This window comes from Salvia splendens, chromosome 8 (genome assembly GCF_004379255.2).
Source record: "Salvia splendens isolate huo1 chromosome 8, SspV2, whole genome shotgun sequence".
NCBI lineage: Eukaryota > Viridiplantae > Streptophyta > Magnoliopsida > Lamiales > Lamiaceae > Salvia > Salvia splendens.
This window is the reverse complement of record NC_056039.1, coordinates 11,681,839-11,697,428: the sequence shown is the minus strand read 5'-3', so window position 1 is coordinate 11,697,428 and position 15,590 is coordinate 11,681,839. Positions and strand designations below refer to the sequence as shown.

Genomic DNA, 15,590 nt, shown 5'->3' with positions numbered 1-15,590 from the left:
AGCCAGGTGAATATTATTGCCCTTTGAACTTCATTTATGAACTTATTATGGAAATAATTTGGCATTTGCATTGCTGTTTTGTAGTTTATCTGGATGCCATACGCAAATTGCATACTGTCTGACTACTGCAATGATGTGAATAGATGCTCTTTGTGCGAAACCTACTTGCTATGTTGGGCCTATGTCGAGGCCCATGAGCCTGGACGAGTGCGCGGACAGTTCAATCGGTATCAGGATATACCTCAGTATGTAGACAGGATGCTAAGGAACGCCGATCATTTGGGCAAAAATGATGGGCGTGGTAAGAAGGGCAACAACTGGGCAAACACGCATCAGTTCTACATTGGGGAGTGGGACATGAGGTACGAAAGGTTCCAAGCTGCTGAATACGCCGCACCGATGTCCATGAATATTCCCATGAACCCGGGGTATATGGCGTGGTATAACAGGATTACCGTGACGTACATGACTCAGCCTGGGGCACGGGCCACTGTTGGGATGAATGAGTCGGCTGCTTCGATGAGACTATTTGTAAGTTTGTTATATTGAACTATATGCTTTCATGTGATATAGTTTGTTTCGTATTGATATTTGTATCATTTTTTTGTCTAGGTTGAGGGTTTTCAGCAGGTTTTCCATTTAACTACGGAAGACGAAATGGACCCACGAGTACGCCAGATTTGAGAAATTGTTAGGAATGTCCTCGAATCTACGAACAACGCTGATGTAATGGAGTACCCCGCTTCTCAGCATCAGGATGTGGTCATGCCTTACCAACCAGAAGTAGTTCCACGACGTCGTGGAGTGCCTGGTGTTCGGACTGGGGGACACGGCTACACAAAGCAGTTTAGGATGTCGCAGCCGCATCCCGATTATGTAGCACCAGAGCCGCAGAATCAAGAGCATGACCCTCCACAGTGGTATTCATACCCGGCGCATGAGTCTTAGTCGCAGTGGGACCGTCCCCTGTATTCTCCAAGCCAGCCTGAGCCCGATTGGAATCATCGCCCATATTCACAAAGCCAAGACGTGCCGCAATGGAGTGGGTGGAGTGGGGCCCAAGCGTCGATCGATTCATTCTTCCAGAATTATCAGATCGTGCCTCCTGTACAAGCTGAAGAAGAGGATGATGATGAAGGAGAAGAAGAAAATGACAACATAGAGGAGGAAAATGAGGAAGAAGACGTTGATCAGAGCATCCATGTCCAACCTCGACCAGCTGCGGAGGGTTCATCACGCGGCAGTGTTGGGAAGCTCATGAGTAAAGTGTACAAGAGACTGTCAACGAGGAAGAATAAGGGGATTGAACCGTCTAAATACACTCCGTCGTCGTATAAGTAGCTTTTAATTTAGAGAACTTTTGTCGCCCATATTCAAGTAGAGAACTTTTTTCAAGGCAGATGATAATATGAACGAATACAAATGATAATTCAATACTACTTCGGTCCATATAATTTCAAGCTACAGAGGCATCAAAATAAGAAATTTAAACTATCACAAAAGATGCACCTTGAGGGATAATTTCATTCAAAGTACAAGTAGCAAAGATGGACGCCTAAATGACTCATCCAATCCACCAAATACAATCTCTAAAGCCCTTCTCCGTGCATACCATGCCTTCTTATAACTGATTACCACATGAAATTTGTCATGAACAAAATTTCTTACGGCTGCGGCACTGAACTCGACATTTTTTAGCAACTGATGGCGAATACACAAAGCAATCATTGGTGATGAAAAGTTAGCATGTCCTCTATCATTACGATGGCCTAAACAACTATGGCGTCCCCACCACTTCCTAATCTCCCACATATCATCATGGGCCATGTGTGTAACAGAAACTTCCCACCAACATTCATTCGCTTTTTCATCGTCGGTCTCGCTGATAATAGCTGTCCCATCTTCTGTCCTCCCTGCTGGATATTTGCACACGGCATGCCACCTTCTTAATTTGCTCTCAACCACCCTAAATTGCCGGTGTTGCCTCAGACTCCACATAGTAATAGCAGTTTTCACATGTAGCTTGCTATCAAAATTTGTTCCCGCATTAATCCGATATGGGTGTTCTTCATCCCAGTACATGGTACTGCGTTCATTACCAACTTCAGGTGCCAAAGAAGGACCACTCGGCAGTCTGCGAAAATATTTCAACCCAGTGTAAACGTATTCTGGAAGTGGTTGTTCACCTTGCACGAAGAGTTTATACACTACCTCCTCATCACTAGAGTCAGCACCGGAATCATCACTTAAAATATCATCAGACGATGATGACGACAATTCTGGATCATCAAGGTCTTCTCGTACAACATGAACATCAGCATGCTCTTGTACATTCTCTTGAGTATTCAATCCAACATCAGCAGAATCTGCAACATCTGTTTGCTCATTCATACCGCAATCAATGCTCATAGGTTCAAACCTCGTAGATGATCCAACACCATGATCAACAATTGGTGTGATGAAGGCATTTCCAACAGACCAATACTCAACAAATAATTCAATATGCCGAGTAGAATTTAGAGCCGCACTGAACATAAAAAACACACTTTCATCACTGTCAACCCCAGTACATACATAACTCGTACCGGTACCCAAGAAACAATGCCTCTAAGATATTTCGATGAAGTGTTGGTTTGAATCTATTCTTATCTTATCACATATCATTGCAACTAATTCAGATAATGAAACACATGAATTCAATACGATAGAAGCTCTCGCACGTGGAGGATCATAACAAAAGCCCACTTGAGGAAGTTGATATATTCTACCACCCCAATATAAACTCACGAATACTTGCATGATTTCTGCAAAAATATATATATACAAACCAACAACAATTAAAGACAATTTTTTTCAATAAACCCTAATTTAGTAAGTTTAAATAAATTTATCAAAAACCCTAATAATATGCAAATAAACAACAAATAAGGGAGCAGTGTTGAAAGATTGAAGGAAACTTACCGAAATGTGAAGGGAATCGCCAAGGAAATCGCCACGTTTTGTCTTGCTCTCTTTCTCTCGCATATTCTGCCTATTTTGGCTGATTTAAGCAAGTTAGAGACGCATAAGCCTCATGCGTCTCTTCCTAAGACGCATGACGCTTATGCGTCGGCTATTAAAATTTTAAAAAAAAGACGCATGAGGGAGATGCGTCTCTCCCTAAGACGCATGACCCTCATGCTTCGTTGAAAAAAATGAAAAAAAAGAGAGGCGCATGACCCTCATGCGTCTTTATGAAAGACACATAATTGTCATGCGTCTCATTAAAAGGAGACGCATGAGGGTCTCCCAAACTCGGAACAAAAAAAAGTCCATTACAAATATGGAATGATATCTCTATTCAAGAACGATAAAAGAAAAAACCCCATATTTCATTTTCTATTCATTTCTTCTCTGCTTCTTCTTCAGCGTGCTCAGCTCACGCATTCAACCGCTGTAATCTAATTTTTTTATAATTATTTTGTAAATTAATTTACAATTGAATGGAGGTGTCATGTTCACCGCCGCTCTCTGTCAATTGCGTGCTGAATTCCGGCCCGATCCGCGGCGTTCCTGCCTCCGCCGCTCACCACCGCTGCCATAAATTAGTAGCCTTTTCCCCAAATTGCCCTCCCCCCGCTACCGCCACTTCTACTGCTTGCAGCACCAGCACCAGCACCAGCACCAGCTATTCTTCCTCCTATTTCGGAGTTTCGCTGGCTCAAAATTGTGGATTGAATCGGAATCACACAGGTGCTCTGAAGAAGCCGAGGCGGAGGCGGCCGTTTTTCGTGGTGTCAGGAATATTCGAGAGGTTCACAGAGAGATCGATCAAAGCGGTGATGTTCTCGCAGAGGGAAGCCAAGGCTATGGGCAAGGACATGGTGTACACGCAGCACCTCTTGCTAGGCCTCGTTGCAGAGGATCGCGACTCCGGTGGATTCCTGGGATCTGGCATCACCATTGATGCTGCGCGAGCTGCTGTGCAGAGTTTGTGGGAGGAAGATAATCAGAACGGCGGGGATGGGGAGGCTTTGCCGCAGTCGGAGACGTCGGCTACGGATGTGGCGTTTTCTGCTAGCACCAAGCGCGTGTTTGAGGCTGCAGTTGAGTACTCCAAGACTATGGGGTATTATTACATAGCACCTGAGCATATCGCAGTTGGATTGTTCACCGTTGATGATGGCAATGCTAGCCGTGTGCTTAAGAGGTAGTGTTTGTTAAACACTTTTAGCATTATACAATTTTCTCATTACTTGCAATTTGTAGCACTTTAGTTTGTATGTTAAGCGATTGAGAGTTTATGTAGGGATTTTGATCTAGTTTTAGTGGCGTAAATAGCTAATTGAGCTGATAGATTGTCATGAGCTAAGTTTACTCATGCTTCTAAGGGGACAAATTTCTCTTGTTTTTTAAAAGTTTGTGCTTTTTCAGCAGCCATTCATTGTGCCTCCTTGTGCATTTCTAGATATTGTTTCATTGCAATTAGTTTCTCAGATCAGTGGATGTCTGCATTTGGATGTGTGAGTGGCATCGGCTCTCTCTCTATTTGCATGCACAGCATATATGTTCCAACCTCATTGTCCTTGATGTGAATGGTTTGTCCTTCCACGCGACCTTAGTATAAGAGTCTATAGGTTATTCTTTCCCATTTTCCAATCAATCTATTTAGAATATAGTAGTATGTAATTACCTTAGAGGTACATAGATGTGCACAGGACAATAATTCTATACTTTATTAAAATATTAACTATCTAGGTTTTTTAGTCAATTTCTATTAGATCATAACACAAACCTGAAAAAATGTTACTCTTAGTGTATTTATTTCATGTAGCCACAACATGTAACTGGGAAGAATTTGGAAATCACAATAACAATGTTGTTTCCTAACTCACTGGGATTCCTTTTCTGCATCGTTTTATGCTAATTGAGTTGAAGATAACATAGTTGCTTAGTGGTTTTCACGTGTAATCTCTTGAACTAGACTGAAATGGTTTCAGATTAGGTGTGAATATGAACCATTTGGCAACAGTGGCAGTCTCCAGACTTCAAGGAGAGCTCGCCAAAGAGGGAAGAGAACCAGCTTCCACTGCATTCAAAAGGCTACAGGGAAACATCTTTCCTGAGAAAATCAATCAGGCAAACTCTCCTGCAAAGGAAACAGGTCAGGATCAATATTACCTGTTGCTCTATGGTGTTGCTGGATAAGTTAATCTTAAACACAGTAATTAAATCGAGATTCATTGCTCTTTTTACAGAGAAAAAAGCTCTTGACCTATTCTGTGTGGATCTCACTTCCCGTGCTAGCCAGGGATCTATTGATCCTGTAATTGGTCGAGATACTGAATTACAGAGGGTTATTCAAATTCTTTGCCGAAGAACCAAGAGTAATCCAATTCTTCTTGGTGAAGCTGGGGTTGGAAAGACTGCTATTGCAGAAGGACTGGCTCTACATATTGCTGACGGGACCGTTCCCTTGTTTCTAATGGTGGGTTCACTCTCTACAGAGGAAAAGATATTTGTCAAAGTTTATATTACTCTGGGTTATTTTGAGAAAGTCAAAATGCATGGCTTTATACTTAGATGGTGTTTTGTTGAGCTTATAAACTTATTACGATTTCTTATAAGATGTTTGATAAGATCTTCACAAGTTTTTAGTAAACTATCTTCTTAAAGCTTCGAAACTCCAAAAATAAATTATAGTTGTAAAAAAGAAAGGATGTTTTTTTTAGAATAAGATCCTGTTTTGACCAACTTCTTTAATCAGTAAATTAAACCATCTAAATAAATTCCCTCACTAGCATTTTAATGTTCTACTATCATTTGTTATCCGGACACACTATCAGTGTTGTCAAAATGTCGTTCGGGTCGCTCGGGTCGCCTGGGTCGAGACTATCACCGCCCCAACATGGGTGGGTCGATCGAGATACAGGGTCGCCGCTGGGTCGGCTGGGTCGAGTGGGTCGCCTGGGTCGAGTGAGTCGCCTGGGTCGCCCTAAACACATGCTATCTCTGATTTTCTCAAATCTCTCACATGTTTTCTGACTCTCTCAATCACAATTCTCTATATATATGCATGCACCACATCAAACTTTTCAAACCTACTTTCTACACTTTAGAATTCGGCCTCTTCACTTCTAAACAAATAAACAATTCAAAGATCTGTTTCTGCCACCCTTCATATATTCCTTTGTTTTGATATTTTCAGACAATGGTTTCAATTATTTATTGTGTTATGACTTATGAATTGTTTTGATATTTTGATCATTTCTATTTTCCATTTTATCTCTATTCACATGAATTGCGTCTACATTTATATTATTTGATATATTATAAACATTAGAGCAACATATTTATTTTATTTAATATTAAAAGGCAAAAAAATTAACCTAGCTTTGTGGGTCTCTCGACCCCGTCGACTCGTCGACCCGCGACCCGAATTTTCACCCCATCGACCCGGTGCACCCCGCGACCCTAACAACACTGCACACTATGACACATTATTTGATTATATGATTTTAATATATAAGCTTAGCTATTCTTTAACTATTATAACTGTTTGCCTGCTGAGGTTTGTCGCTTATATTGCTTTTTTTTTTTCTGGTCCAGGAAAAGCGTATATTGTCTTTGGATATAGGTCTCCTAATAGCAGGTGCAAAGGAGAGGGGGGAGTTAGAGGGGCGTGTGACCATGTTACTAAAAGAGATTCAAAAGTCAAGTGAGTGCTTGTTTGGACCGTTTGTGGTTTTTAAAACTTTGATCATGTCTCAACGAATTGCCTCTTTTCAGGGAATATAATTTTATTCATTGATGAGGTCCACACGCTTATTGGTTCTGGCACAGTTGGACGAGGAAATAAGGGTTCTGGTCTTGATATAGCCAATTTATTGAAACCATCACTCGGACGGAGTGAATTCCAGGTGACAAGTCTGTAGTGCATGCTTCTGTATTGTATACTTTTATATGTTCTGTATACTTAATATATTTCTAGTTGAAGCATCATTACAATGCTTATTTTCTTTAAGATGTACACCTACAGTTACTTGCATTCTGCACAACAAGCTCTGGTGTAAGTACCTGGCCTTTTCAACATTGATGTAGATGTAAACATCGTTCCTTCTATTTCTTCAAAGTCTATAAATACAAGTAAAAAAATTGAAGAAAATTAAGAAACAAAAATTTTGTTTCCTGTATTGTCCTATTAAAGAATTAATATGCTGGTTTTGGGCAGGATTAGGTGGATCTTTAAATTGTGTTTGCCTGCCTTCTGTTTTTGTGGCAGTGTATTGCATCAACAACTATGGATGAATTTCGCTTCCATTTTGAGAAGGATAAAGCACTGGCACGGAGATTTCAACCTGTTTTCATTAATGAGCCGAGTCAGGTGCGAGAAATCTTTATTGACAAACAGGAAACACACATATTACTTATAATTGTCATTTTTCCTACCATCACCACCTCTTGATGCATTTTCGAACATATTCTAGGCTGATGCTGTTCAGATACTGATGGGTTTGCGTGAAAAGTACGAGTCTCACCACAAATGTGTATACACTTTGGAGGCCATTAATGCTGCTGTACATCTGTCTGCTAGATATATCCCAGATAGACATCTTCCCGACAAAGCTATTGATCTTATCGATGAGGCTGGAAGTAGAGCTCGAATGGAATCATCTAAGCGCAAAAAGAAGAAGCAAACTTCAGTACTATCAAAGTCGCCCAATGATTATTGGCAAGAAATTAGAACAGTTCAGGCCTTGCATGAAGCAGTAAGTTAAATATGCATTGTTACAAGTTCTATTTGTATGTTTTACGCCGATTCTTTCTAATATTCCGTTGTTTTGTATTTGACCAGTCACTGGCAACAAGACTGGCAGAAAATGATGAGAAATCTAGCTTGGAGGAGAATGAGATACTTATTTCTGATCCGTCGTTAGTGTCCTCAGATGATGAGTATGTGTTCTGCCTTATGACATCGTTGATTGACCCCTGGATTGCTACAAACTAAGCCTTTTCATCTCTTGCAGAATTACAGTGGTTGGGCCTGAGGATATTGCTACTGTTGCCTCATTCTGGTCAGGAATCCCAGTTAACAAACTAACAGCCGATGAAAGAACTCTGCTTGTGGGCCTTGATGAACAGCTGAAGAAAAGAGTTATTGGTCAAGATGAGGCTGTTGCTGCTATTTGTAGGGCTGTGAAAAGATCTCGTGTTGGCTTGAATGACCCAGACAGACCAATTGCCGCAATGCTCTTCTGTGGCCCTACTGGTGTTGGGAAAACTGAACTCACCAAAGCTTTGGCAGCAAGTTATTTTGGTTCTGTAAGAAATCATTCCTCGCTACACCTTTTGTTGTGATCTTATATTGATATTCACATGGTCAAACCAAGTCCATGCCCATTTTCTGGCTTTACCTTAAATACGACCATTATATATAAGGCAGTGGCTTATAGATCTGTGCCTTCTACCTTTTTATGCTACTATTATTTAAGTAGCGCAACCCAATAGGAAAGATGCAGGTCTGAGCCATTTTGCAGTAGATGGGAATTCCTGTCTATCAGGGATGCATTTTATGAATGATATGAAATCATTATTCCAAAATATAGGCATTTTTATGTTTATTTTGAAGCTATACATGGGAGAACATGACTTTTTTTTTGTTTAACCTTGAATAATGCCCGGATATGAAAATTTTCAGCAATTGTAATGCATTGAGCTATTGCTTTCTTCATTACTCTTGCTTCTATGGCTCAAGAGAAATACTGTTTCTACTTTATCTTGTAGGAGTCTGCCATGCTAAGATTGGATATGAGTGAATATATGGAGCGGCATACTGTAAGCATGCTAATTGGATCTCCTCCAGGTTACGTTGGTTACGGAGAAGGAGGCACTCTTACAGAAGCTATAAGAAAACGGCCATTTACCGTTGTGCTTTTAGATGAGATTGAGAAAGCCCACCCAGATATATTCAACATCCTGCTGCAATTGTTTGAAGATGGTCACCTAACAGATTCTCAGGTTTCATTGCAGTAATGCATAAAATTTCAAACCTGTGAAAATGAATGACATTATTATTTTATGTGCTACTAATCTTTTTGAAATTCACTCAATAGGGTCGAAGAGTATCATTTAAGAACGCACTGGTTGTAATGACTTCCAACGTCGGATCAGCTGCCATTGCTAAAGGCAGACACAACTCCTTTGGTTTTTTCACTAATGAAGATGAGTCAGCATCATATGTTGGACTGAAAGCTTTGGTGATGGAAGAGCTAAAGGGTTATTTCCGCCCAGAATTGCTCAACAGAATAGACGAAGTAGTGGTGTTCCGTCCTCTTGAGAAACCTGAGGTTCAGCTCCTTTTCATCTATACATTTGAATTCACATATTAGCAACTTGGGATATATATCGAAACCTCTTCCATTTCCTCTTGTTACAGATGCTTGCAATACTGGATATAATGCTACATGAAGTGAAAGAACGTCTTGCGTCTTTGGGAATTGGTCTGGAGGTATCAGAAGCAATCATGGACTTGATATGCGAACAAGGCTATGACCGGAGTTATGGAGCTCGCCCTCTGAGAAGAGCAGTTACACTTATAATTGAAGATCTGGTAAGTGAGTCTCTACTTTCTGGTGAATACAAGGCTGGTGACATTGCTGTGATCGATGTGGAAAGTACCGGGAATCCAGTCGTCTCCAACAAATCAAACCGTAGGATCGAATTATCCGACACAAGCTCCAAATTATAAGGAGATCAAGGTGTATATTTGCGTATACATTTGTACAGAGCATGTAAATAATCGGTTCATATATAATGATGGGCGTGAATGGAAGCCTTCATTCCCTAGTCCATGTAACACCGGTGACGTGCCACCTTGTTGTCAAATATATATACACATATTTTTTAATTTGTTTCACAAAAATATTTCTGAAGAATAAGAATGCGAATACATATAAAAAACTTCTACAATAAAAATGAAATAAGAGTATTTAATAATGAAGATATCAAAATAATGAAATTACTACTCCTCTGTTCCATAGAAAATATGTGTACTTTCTATTTTCGTTCATCCCATAAAAATATACTCCATCCATCCTCAAAGAATATGCACTTTTGGTTCGGCACGAATTTTAATGCAAAATTGGTTAAATAAGAGAGAAGTGGAGAGAAAAAGTAATTAAAGATTTGTTAGTGGAAAATAGGTCCCACCTCATTAGAGATAAAACACTTTTCAAAATTAAAAAGTGAATATTCTTGTGGGACGGACTAAAAATGAAAGAGTGCATATTTTTGTAGGACGGATGTAGTAGGTATTTTTATTTATGAGAAGTTATTCCAATTTATTACCCATATACGTCAAGTTATTTACAACTTATATCATCATTGACACACTAGATACTGAGGGTGTGGTGTTATAATCCGCTAATTTTACTTTAATATGCTCGTATTTTTATGGGACAAAAAAAATATTTTATTATGGAGGAATGTACTAACAAAAGAGGGGGACATCCTCAAATAATAATAGTAACAGTAGTTATTCCTTGCATAGGACTAAGAGAGTATTTTATTATGGACGAATGTATTAACAAAAGGGAGGGACCTCCTCAAATAATAATACTAGTTCTTATTCGGTTGTAAGCTCGAGATTTTTCTTTTTAATGTACAAAATTTAAGAAAATGATAGTAGTATTTAAAAAATTAATCTGGGAGAAAATAAAGTTTAAGAAATACTAATTGTGTAGTAAGTACTATTTTGAGACACTCAAATAACTCCATCGTTGTATAAAACCGGCTCCAAGTGTTCAGATTCGGGTTAGCTGCCGAGTACATATTTTCTTATGCAAAATATACTCTTCTCCAACTGCTTCCTGCTGCTGCCGCTTCTTCAAATTTGAGAGACAGGGAAACAAAGAGTGGCGAGAAAATGGTGAGATTAACGGCGGATTTGATATGGAAAAGCCCCCATTTCTTCAATGCCGTTCGCGAGCGAGAACTCGATCTCCGAGGTTTCCTTCTTTCAAACCCTACTAATGTTTTTAAAATACTAGAAGATTCCCTGTTTTTGTAATGGGTTGTGTATTTGTGCCTTTAATGAGTTGTGTCTCTCTCTCTCTATGATTCCGACCAGGGAACAAAATTGCTGTAATAGAGAACATTGGTGCTACTGAGGTTAAATTTTCCCCTTTTCTACTTCATTAGGTATTCAATTCCTTTTCTTTTAGTGATGAATGATTTTAATTAACAGGACCAATTCGACACTCTTGATTTATCTGATAATGAGATTGTGAAGCTTGAGAACTTCCCTCTCATGAATCGACTAGGGACCTTGTTATTGAACAATAACCGAATCACTCGCATCAGTCCTAACCTTGGAGGTATAAACACTATTCTAGAGTGAACTCTGCTACTTTGGATTTTGTATGCGCAACCTTGAGCTATCTAGTTATTGTTTTGGATACTGTGCAGAGTTTTTGCCAAAATTGCACACCTTGGTCCTCACCAACAATAGGTTAACTAACTTGGCTGAGATTGATCCTCTTGCATCACTTCCCAAGCTGCAGTTCCTTAGTTTGCTCGACAACAATATTACGAAAAAACCCAATTACCGTTTGTATGTTATCCACAAGCTGAAGTCCTTGCGTGTTCTGGACTTCAAGAAAGTAAAACAAAAGGTTAGTATTCGAAATATATTAGTTCCAGTGTTCTACTGCATTCTAGATGTTATGAAATGGCACAAAAAATTGTGTTAATGTGGTAGGGAGTTGCCTTTCTCTTGCAGACGTGCTTGTTTATCAATTGATCTAAATGAAGCTATAAATTTTAACAAGAGTTACATGCAATCATATCTTGTAAGTAATTTTGGATGGAATATTTATTTAGTTCTTTACATATAATCGGCTTCATCTGGTTGCACTTCACCTTTGGGTTTAAAGCTGGATCTTGTGTTTGAAAATGGTTTATTTCTGATGTAAATACATTTTTTTGCTCTTAAAACTGTCATTCCTATGCTATGCAAACATCAAGGTAAACTAACATCTCTGTGTTCGAGATACCTTCGCCATAACTAGAAATGTTGAGCATCCTCTGCATTGTGTTAATACAAATTTTCAGTATCTGATGTTAAACATGATTCAGTGGTATGTAAGCTGGGTTCCTTATTTTTAAAATAAGGTAAACAAACCAGAAGTTACTAAGTTTATTTGTAGTTCAAATTTCTATTAGTCTAAGTTATGACAATTAGGAGTCTGGGGGTTAATTTGATCAGATGTTTCACTCTCTGTATTATATTCTCTTTATTTTTATACTCCCTCCTTCCATGAAAAATAGGACACTTTCATTTTCTGCACTCATTTTGAAAAAATGATAATAAATAGTTAAAGTGGAGAGAAAGAAAAGTAAGAGAGAGAATAATATAGACAAGAGACTTCTCTACACTATTTTCTCTCGTGCTTTACTTTCTCTCCACTTTAACTATTTATTATCATTTTTTCAAAACGAGTGCAGAAAATGAAAGTGCCCTATTTTTCGTGGATGGAGGGAGTATCATTTTTTGGGGAGTTTTGAAATTGTGTGACTGCCATCATGTTTAATGGGAAGATAACAATGAATGTATTTTACCCCTTGAGATTGCCACTGCTTGTGCCTCGTTTGCTCAGCCTGTAAAGAATAGATGGTACTCAAGCATTTACAGAATATGAAACCTCTAAAATATCGAATATCGATAACCTGAATAATTTTGGCGTTGAGATTCCTGATTCCTCTCTTGCCATCTTACCCACATCCAATATCAGCTGCTATAAGTAAATTGTTTGAATACTACTCCTTACAAGTTGCAAGAACGAGGGAATATACATCAGGAAGTGTATGGGTCTCAGACAGGGATATAATAGGGATATTATTACTTCTATCCAATTTAAGCTGATCCTAGTACTAGAGAAGAAACTTCTCATGGTTAATTTGGATCACATTGTGAATATTCAACATAATTACATATTTCATGACTATACTTGTGAGTGAATCATATTATGATGATGTGCCCTTTTATATACAGAATGTACAATGCGTTGTGTGTTATTATAGTTGATTTAAGCTCTGTTAAAATTGGTTATAGTTAGTCACTAGACCCACCACGTGTATATTTTACATTGTAGGTCATGACTTTAAGGCTAATGCTTTATGTGCATGTAAACTTTTTCTCCCCTCTTGCATATAGTGCCATTAGTAGACATACTTTTTTGTGCTAGGATTCGCTTGATTATATCATTACTCTTTCCATTTTGGTAATTAACTCATTTCTTCAAGTTTACTTTTCTCTGTTTATTTCAATTTTGCTTCACACCGTATTTAAGTAAATTTTTGGTGTCTAACTTTGCTAAATACTGCCACACATCATATAGGAACGTGCTGAAGCCAAAATTTTGTTTGCGTCAGAAGAAGCTGAAGAAGAGGTTAAAAGGGAATCTGCGAAGGTTGTACCTGCTGAGACTCTTAGTACCCAAGAATCTGCAAGGGAGCAACAAACATCTAAACCAGCTGCACCTACACCAGAACAAATTTTGGCTATTAAGGTATATGAATATACTTTTTTTCTTCTTCTGAGTTCTGCCACCGCATATCTTCAAGGGTCAACATGAATTACCATACACTGGAAGTGATGATAACTTTGGAAAATTTATTTGCAAAAGTATCTAGCGTAAGACTTAGAATAGGTAAAGAACTTGCCATGCCTTAGGAGTTATAAATGTGAGCAAAATTGGAGAGTGTCTCAAATTCTCTCCCCTGAAATGACGGGATTAGGCAGTTTTTCGTATGTTTTGGTTCTGGCTGACTGAAGAATGCATTGAGATTTCTTTTCTCCTTCATTTTTTCTGCTGCATCCAACCATCCACCAGTTTACATTTGGGTTCTGGCTGATTGAAGAATACATCGTGATTTCTCTTTCCTAAATTTTTTTTCTCCATCCAACCATCCACCTGTTTACATTTTTCTCTCATTATGGGTTCTTACTTCATCTCTCTTATCCTTTTGCAGGCTGCCATTGTGAATTCACAAACTCTTGAAGAGGTGGCAAGACTTGAACAGGTAATCTGACAGGCCTGTATTCAAGTAGGATAGAGTAATCAATTTTGAATTGTGAAATGCAAACCTCCACTTCTTTACACAAAATATTTGCATTTTTGTTCCCATCCATTAGTCTGCAGTGATTTCTTTTCATGTTCTCTTTCCCTGCGTACCTCATTTAGAAATTTATCATGAGTTTTGATAATTTCTTGCTTGCAGGCACTCAAATCAGGGCAGCTCCCAGCTGAGTTCAACATCGGTGATGACAATGCACCTAACGGTGAGGCTACTGAACAGGAGGATAATATGATCACAGAAGAAAAAGAAACAAATAATGAACTTAAAGAAAGTGAGTCTGAAGTAAAGAAAGATGATTCATCAGCAATGGAAGAGGTATATGCATGTTTTCATTTGTATAGCTTGTGTTCTTTTTGGTTCTGCCTCACTCGTGCTGTTGCACAGTTAGATTTTGAGTCTTTCATATTTGAGTTAAGTGGTGTAGTAGGCTTCAGTTTGTTCTCTTTTTAGAAGGATAAAATATGCATTGTACTTGTGAGGCTTCGTCCTAGTAGAATTCTCTCCATAAAAAAATGTTGACAATTGACATAATAGATTGACGAGTAGGTATGAATAAAAGAGTACCATCTATACATAATTTGAGCATTACTAATCTTAAGTATGTGAAAATGCAGTCATCTAGTTTCTGGCAGAAAATTAAAATTAAAAGAACATAAGAAGTTTAGGTGTTTCTTTTCCTTTTTCCTGTTTTTCCCCAAGCACAACATATATATGTTGACGAAGATAATGAACTTTCTATATTTAGGTAGTCTGGTGTTGTGTCCATTAATTTTAATCAGATATTTCGACATATGAATCTTACAGATTGTACATATGCATTTTTTGTTTCAGGAATAGGTTTGTTCCATGTGAATATGCAGCCACATGATATTCATCGTGTATCCTCCCGAACCTTTGGACTATGCCCACCTCGTGTTGCAAAATTGTTTTGTAATGTTTTGTGATCTTTTCTCCCATGAAGATTTCAGAGTAATGACGAATAGGCAAGGGGAGTTTACTTGTTAACAACGTAGTATTTGAGAAACATGGTTTGCTGTGTGCAATTCAGTTGTCTAGAAAACATGAATTTCTGCAGTGGCCACCGGAACTTGAGGAAAAACGTTTTCATGTATTAGGTTGTTCAGACATCTCTTTTTTGTTTTTTGTTTTTTTTTTTTAAAATCAAATGTTTAACTAGCTGTGTTCTGAGGAGAAATCCAACCATCAATTTCAATGGTTTTGTGATCGCTGAAAATTGGTCATCTGTAGTGGCAGACGTTTTATGCAGATGGAGTTTTATTGGTATGAAGTTGCGTTCCTGATTTCATTCACGAAACTTTTATCAAGCAGTTTCATACGTCAAAGTTTGTAGATGATTTAACTGTTAGAAAATGTAATTTATAAATGATAGGAACCTCTTTGCGTCTTGTGTGAAATTGCAAGTAAATCATCGAATGTATCAAACTGTCTCATGCAAAAGAGAACAAACAGAA

At 38.4% G+C, this 15,590-nt stretch overlaps 2 protein-coding genes across 2 annotated transcripts; both read left to right on the top strand.

The window, feature by feature from the left end:
* The first annotated feature begins 3,356 nt into the window (after positions 1–3,356).
* Positions 3,357–9,886, top strand: LOC121745343 (chaperone protein ClpD, chloroplastic-like). The gene is made up of 12 exons (XM_042139207.1): positions 3,357–4,189; positions 4,980–5,143; positions 5,238–5,467; positions 6,589–6,697; positions 6,769–6,899; positions 7,262–7,363; positions 7,467–7,748; positions 7,835–7,932; positions 8,007–8,301; positions 8,764–8,997; positions 9,093–9,326; positions 9,416–9,886. Exons 1-12 carry the CDS (start codon positions 3,483–3,485, stop codon positions 9,725–9,727), a joined length of 2,898 nt encoding a protein of 965 aa, XP_041995141.1. The 5' UTR covers positions 3,357–3,482; the 3' UTR covers positions 9,728–9,886.
* An 895-nt stretch (positions 9,887–10,781) lies between these two features.
* On the top strand, positions 10,782–15,402 carry LOC121745580 (U2 small nuclear ribonucleoprotein A'-like). Its single transcript, XM_042139535.1, has 8 exons — positions 10,782–10,985; positions 11,108–11,148; positions 11,225–11,354; positions 11,446–11,651; positions 13,377–13,547; positions 14,011–14,061; positions 14,260–14,433; positions 14,950–15,402. Exons 1-8 carry the CDS (start codon positions 10,904–10,906, stop codon positions 14,953–14,955), a joined length of 861 nt encoding a protein of 286 aa, XP_041995469.1. The 5' UTR covers positions 10,782–10,903; the 3' UTR covers positions 14,956–15,402.
* The last annotated feature ends 188 nt before the right edge of the window (positions 15,403–15,590 follow it).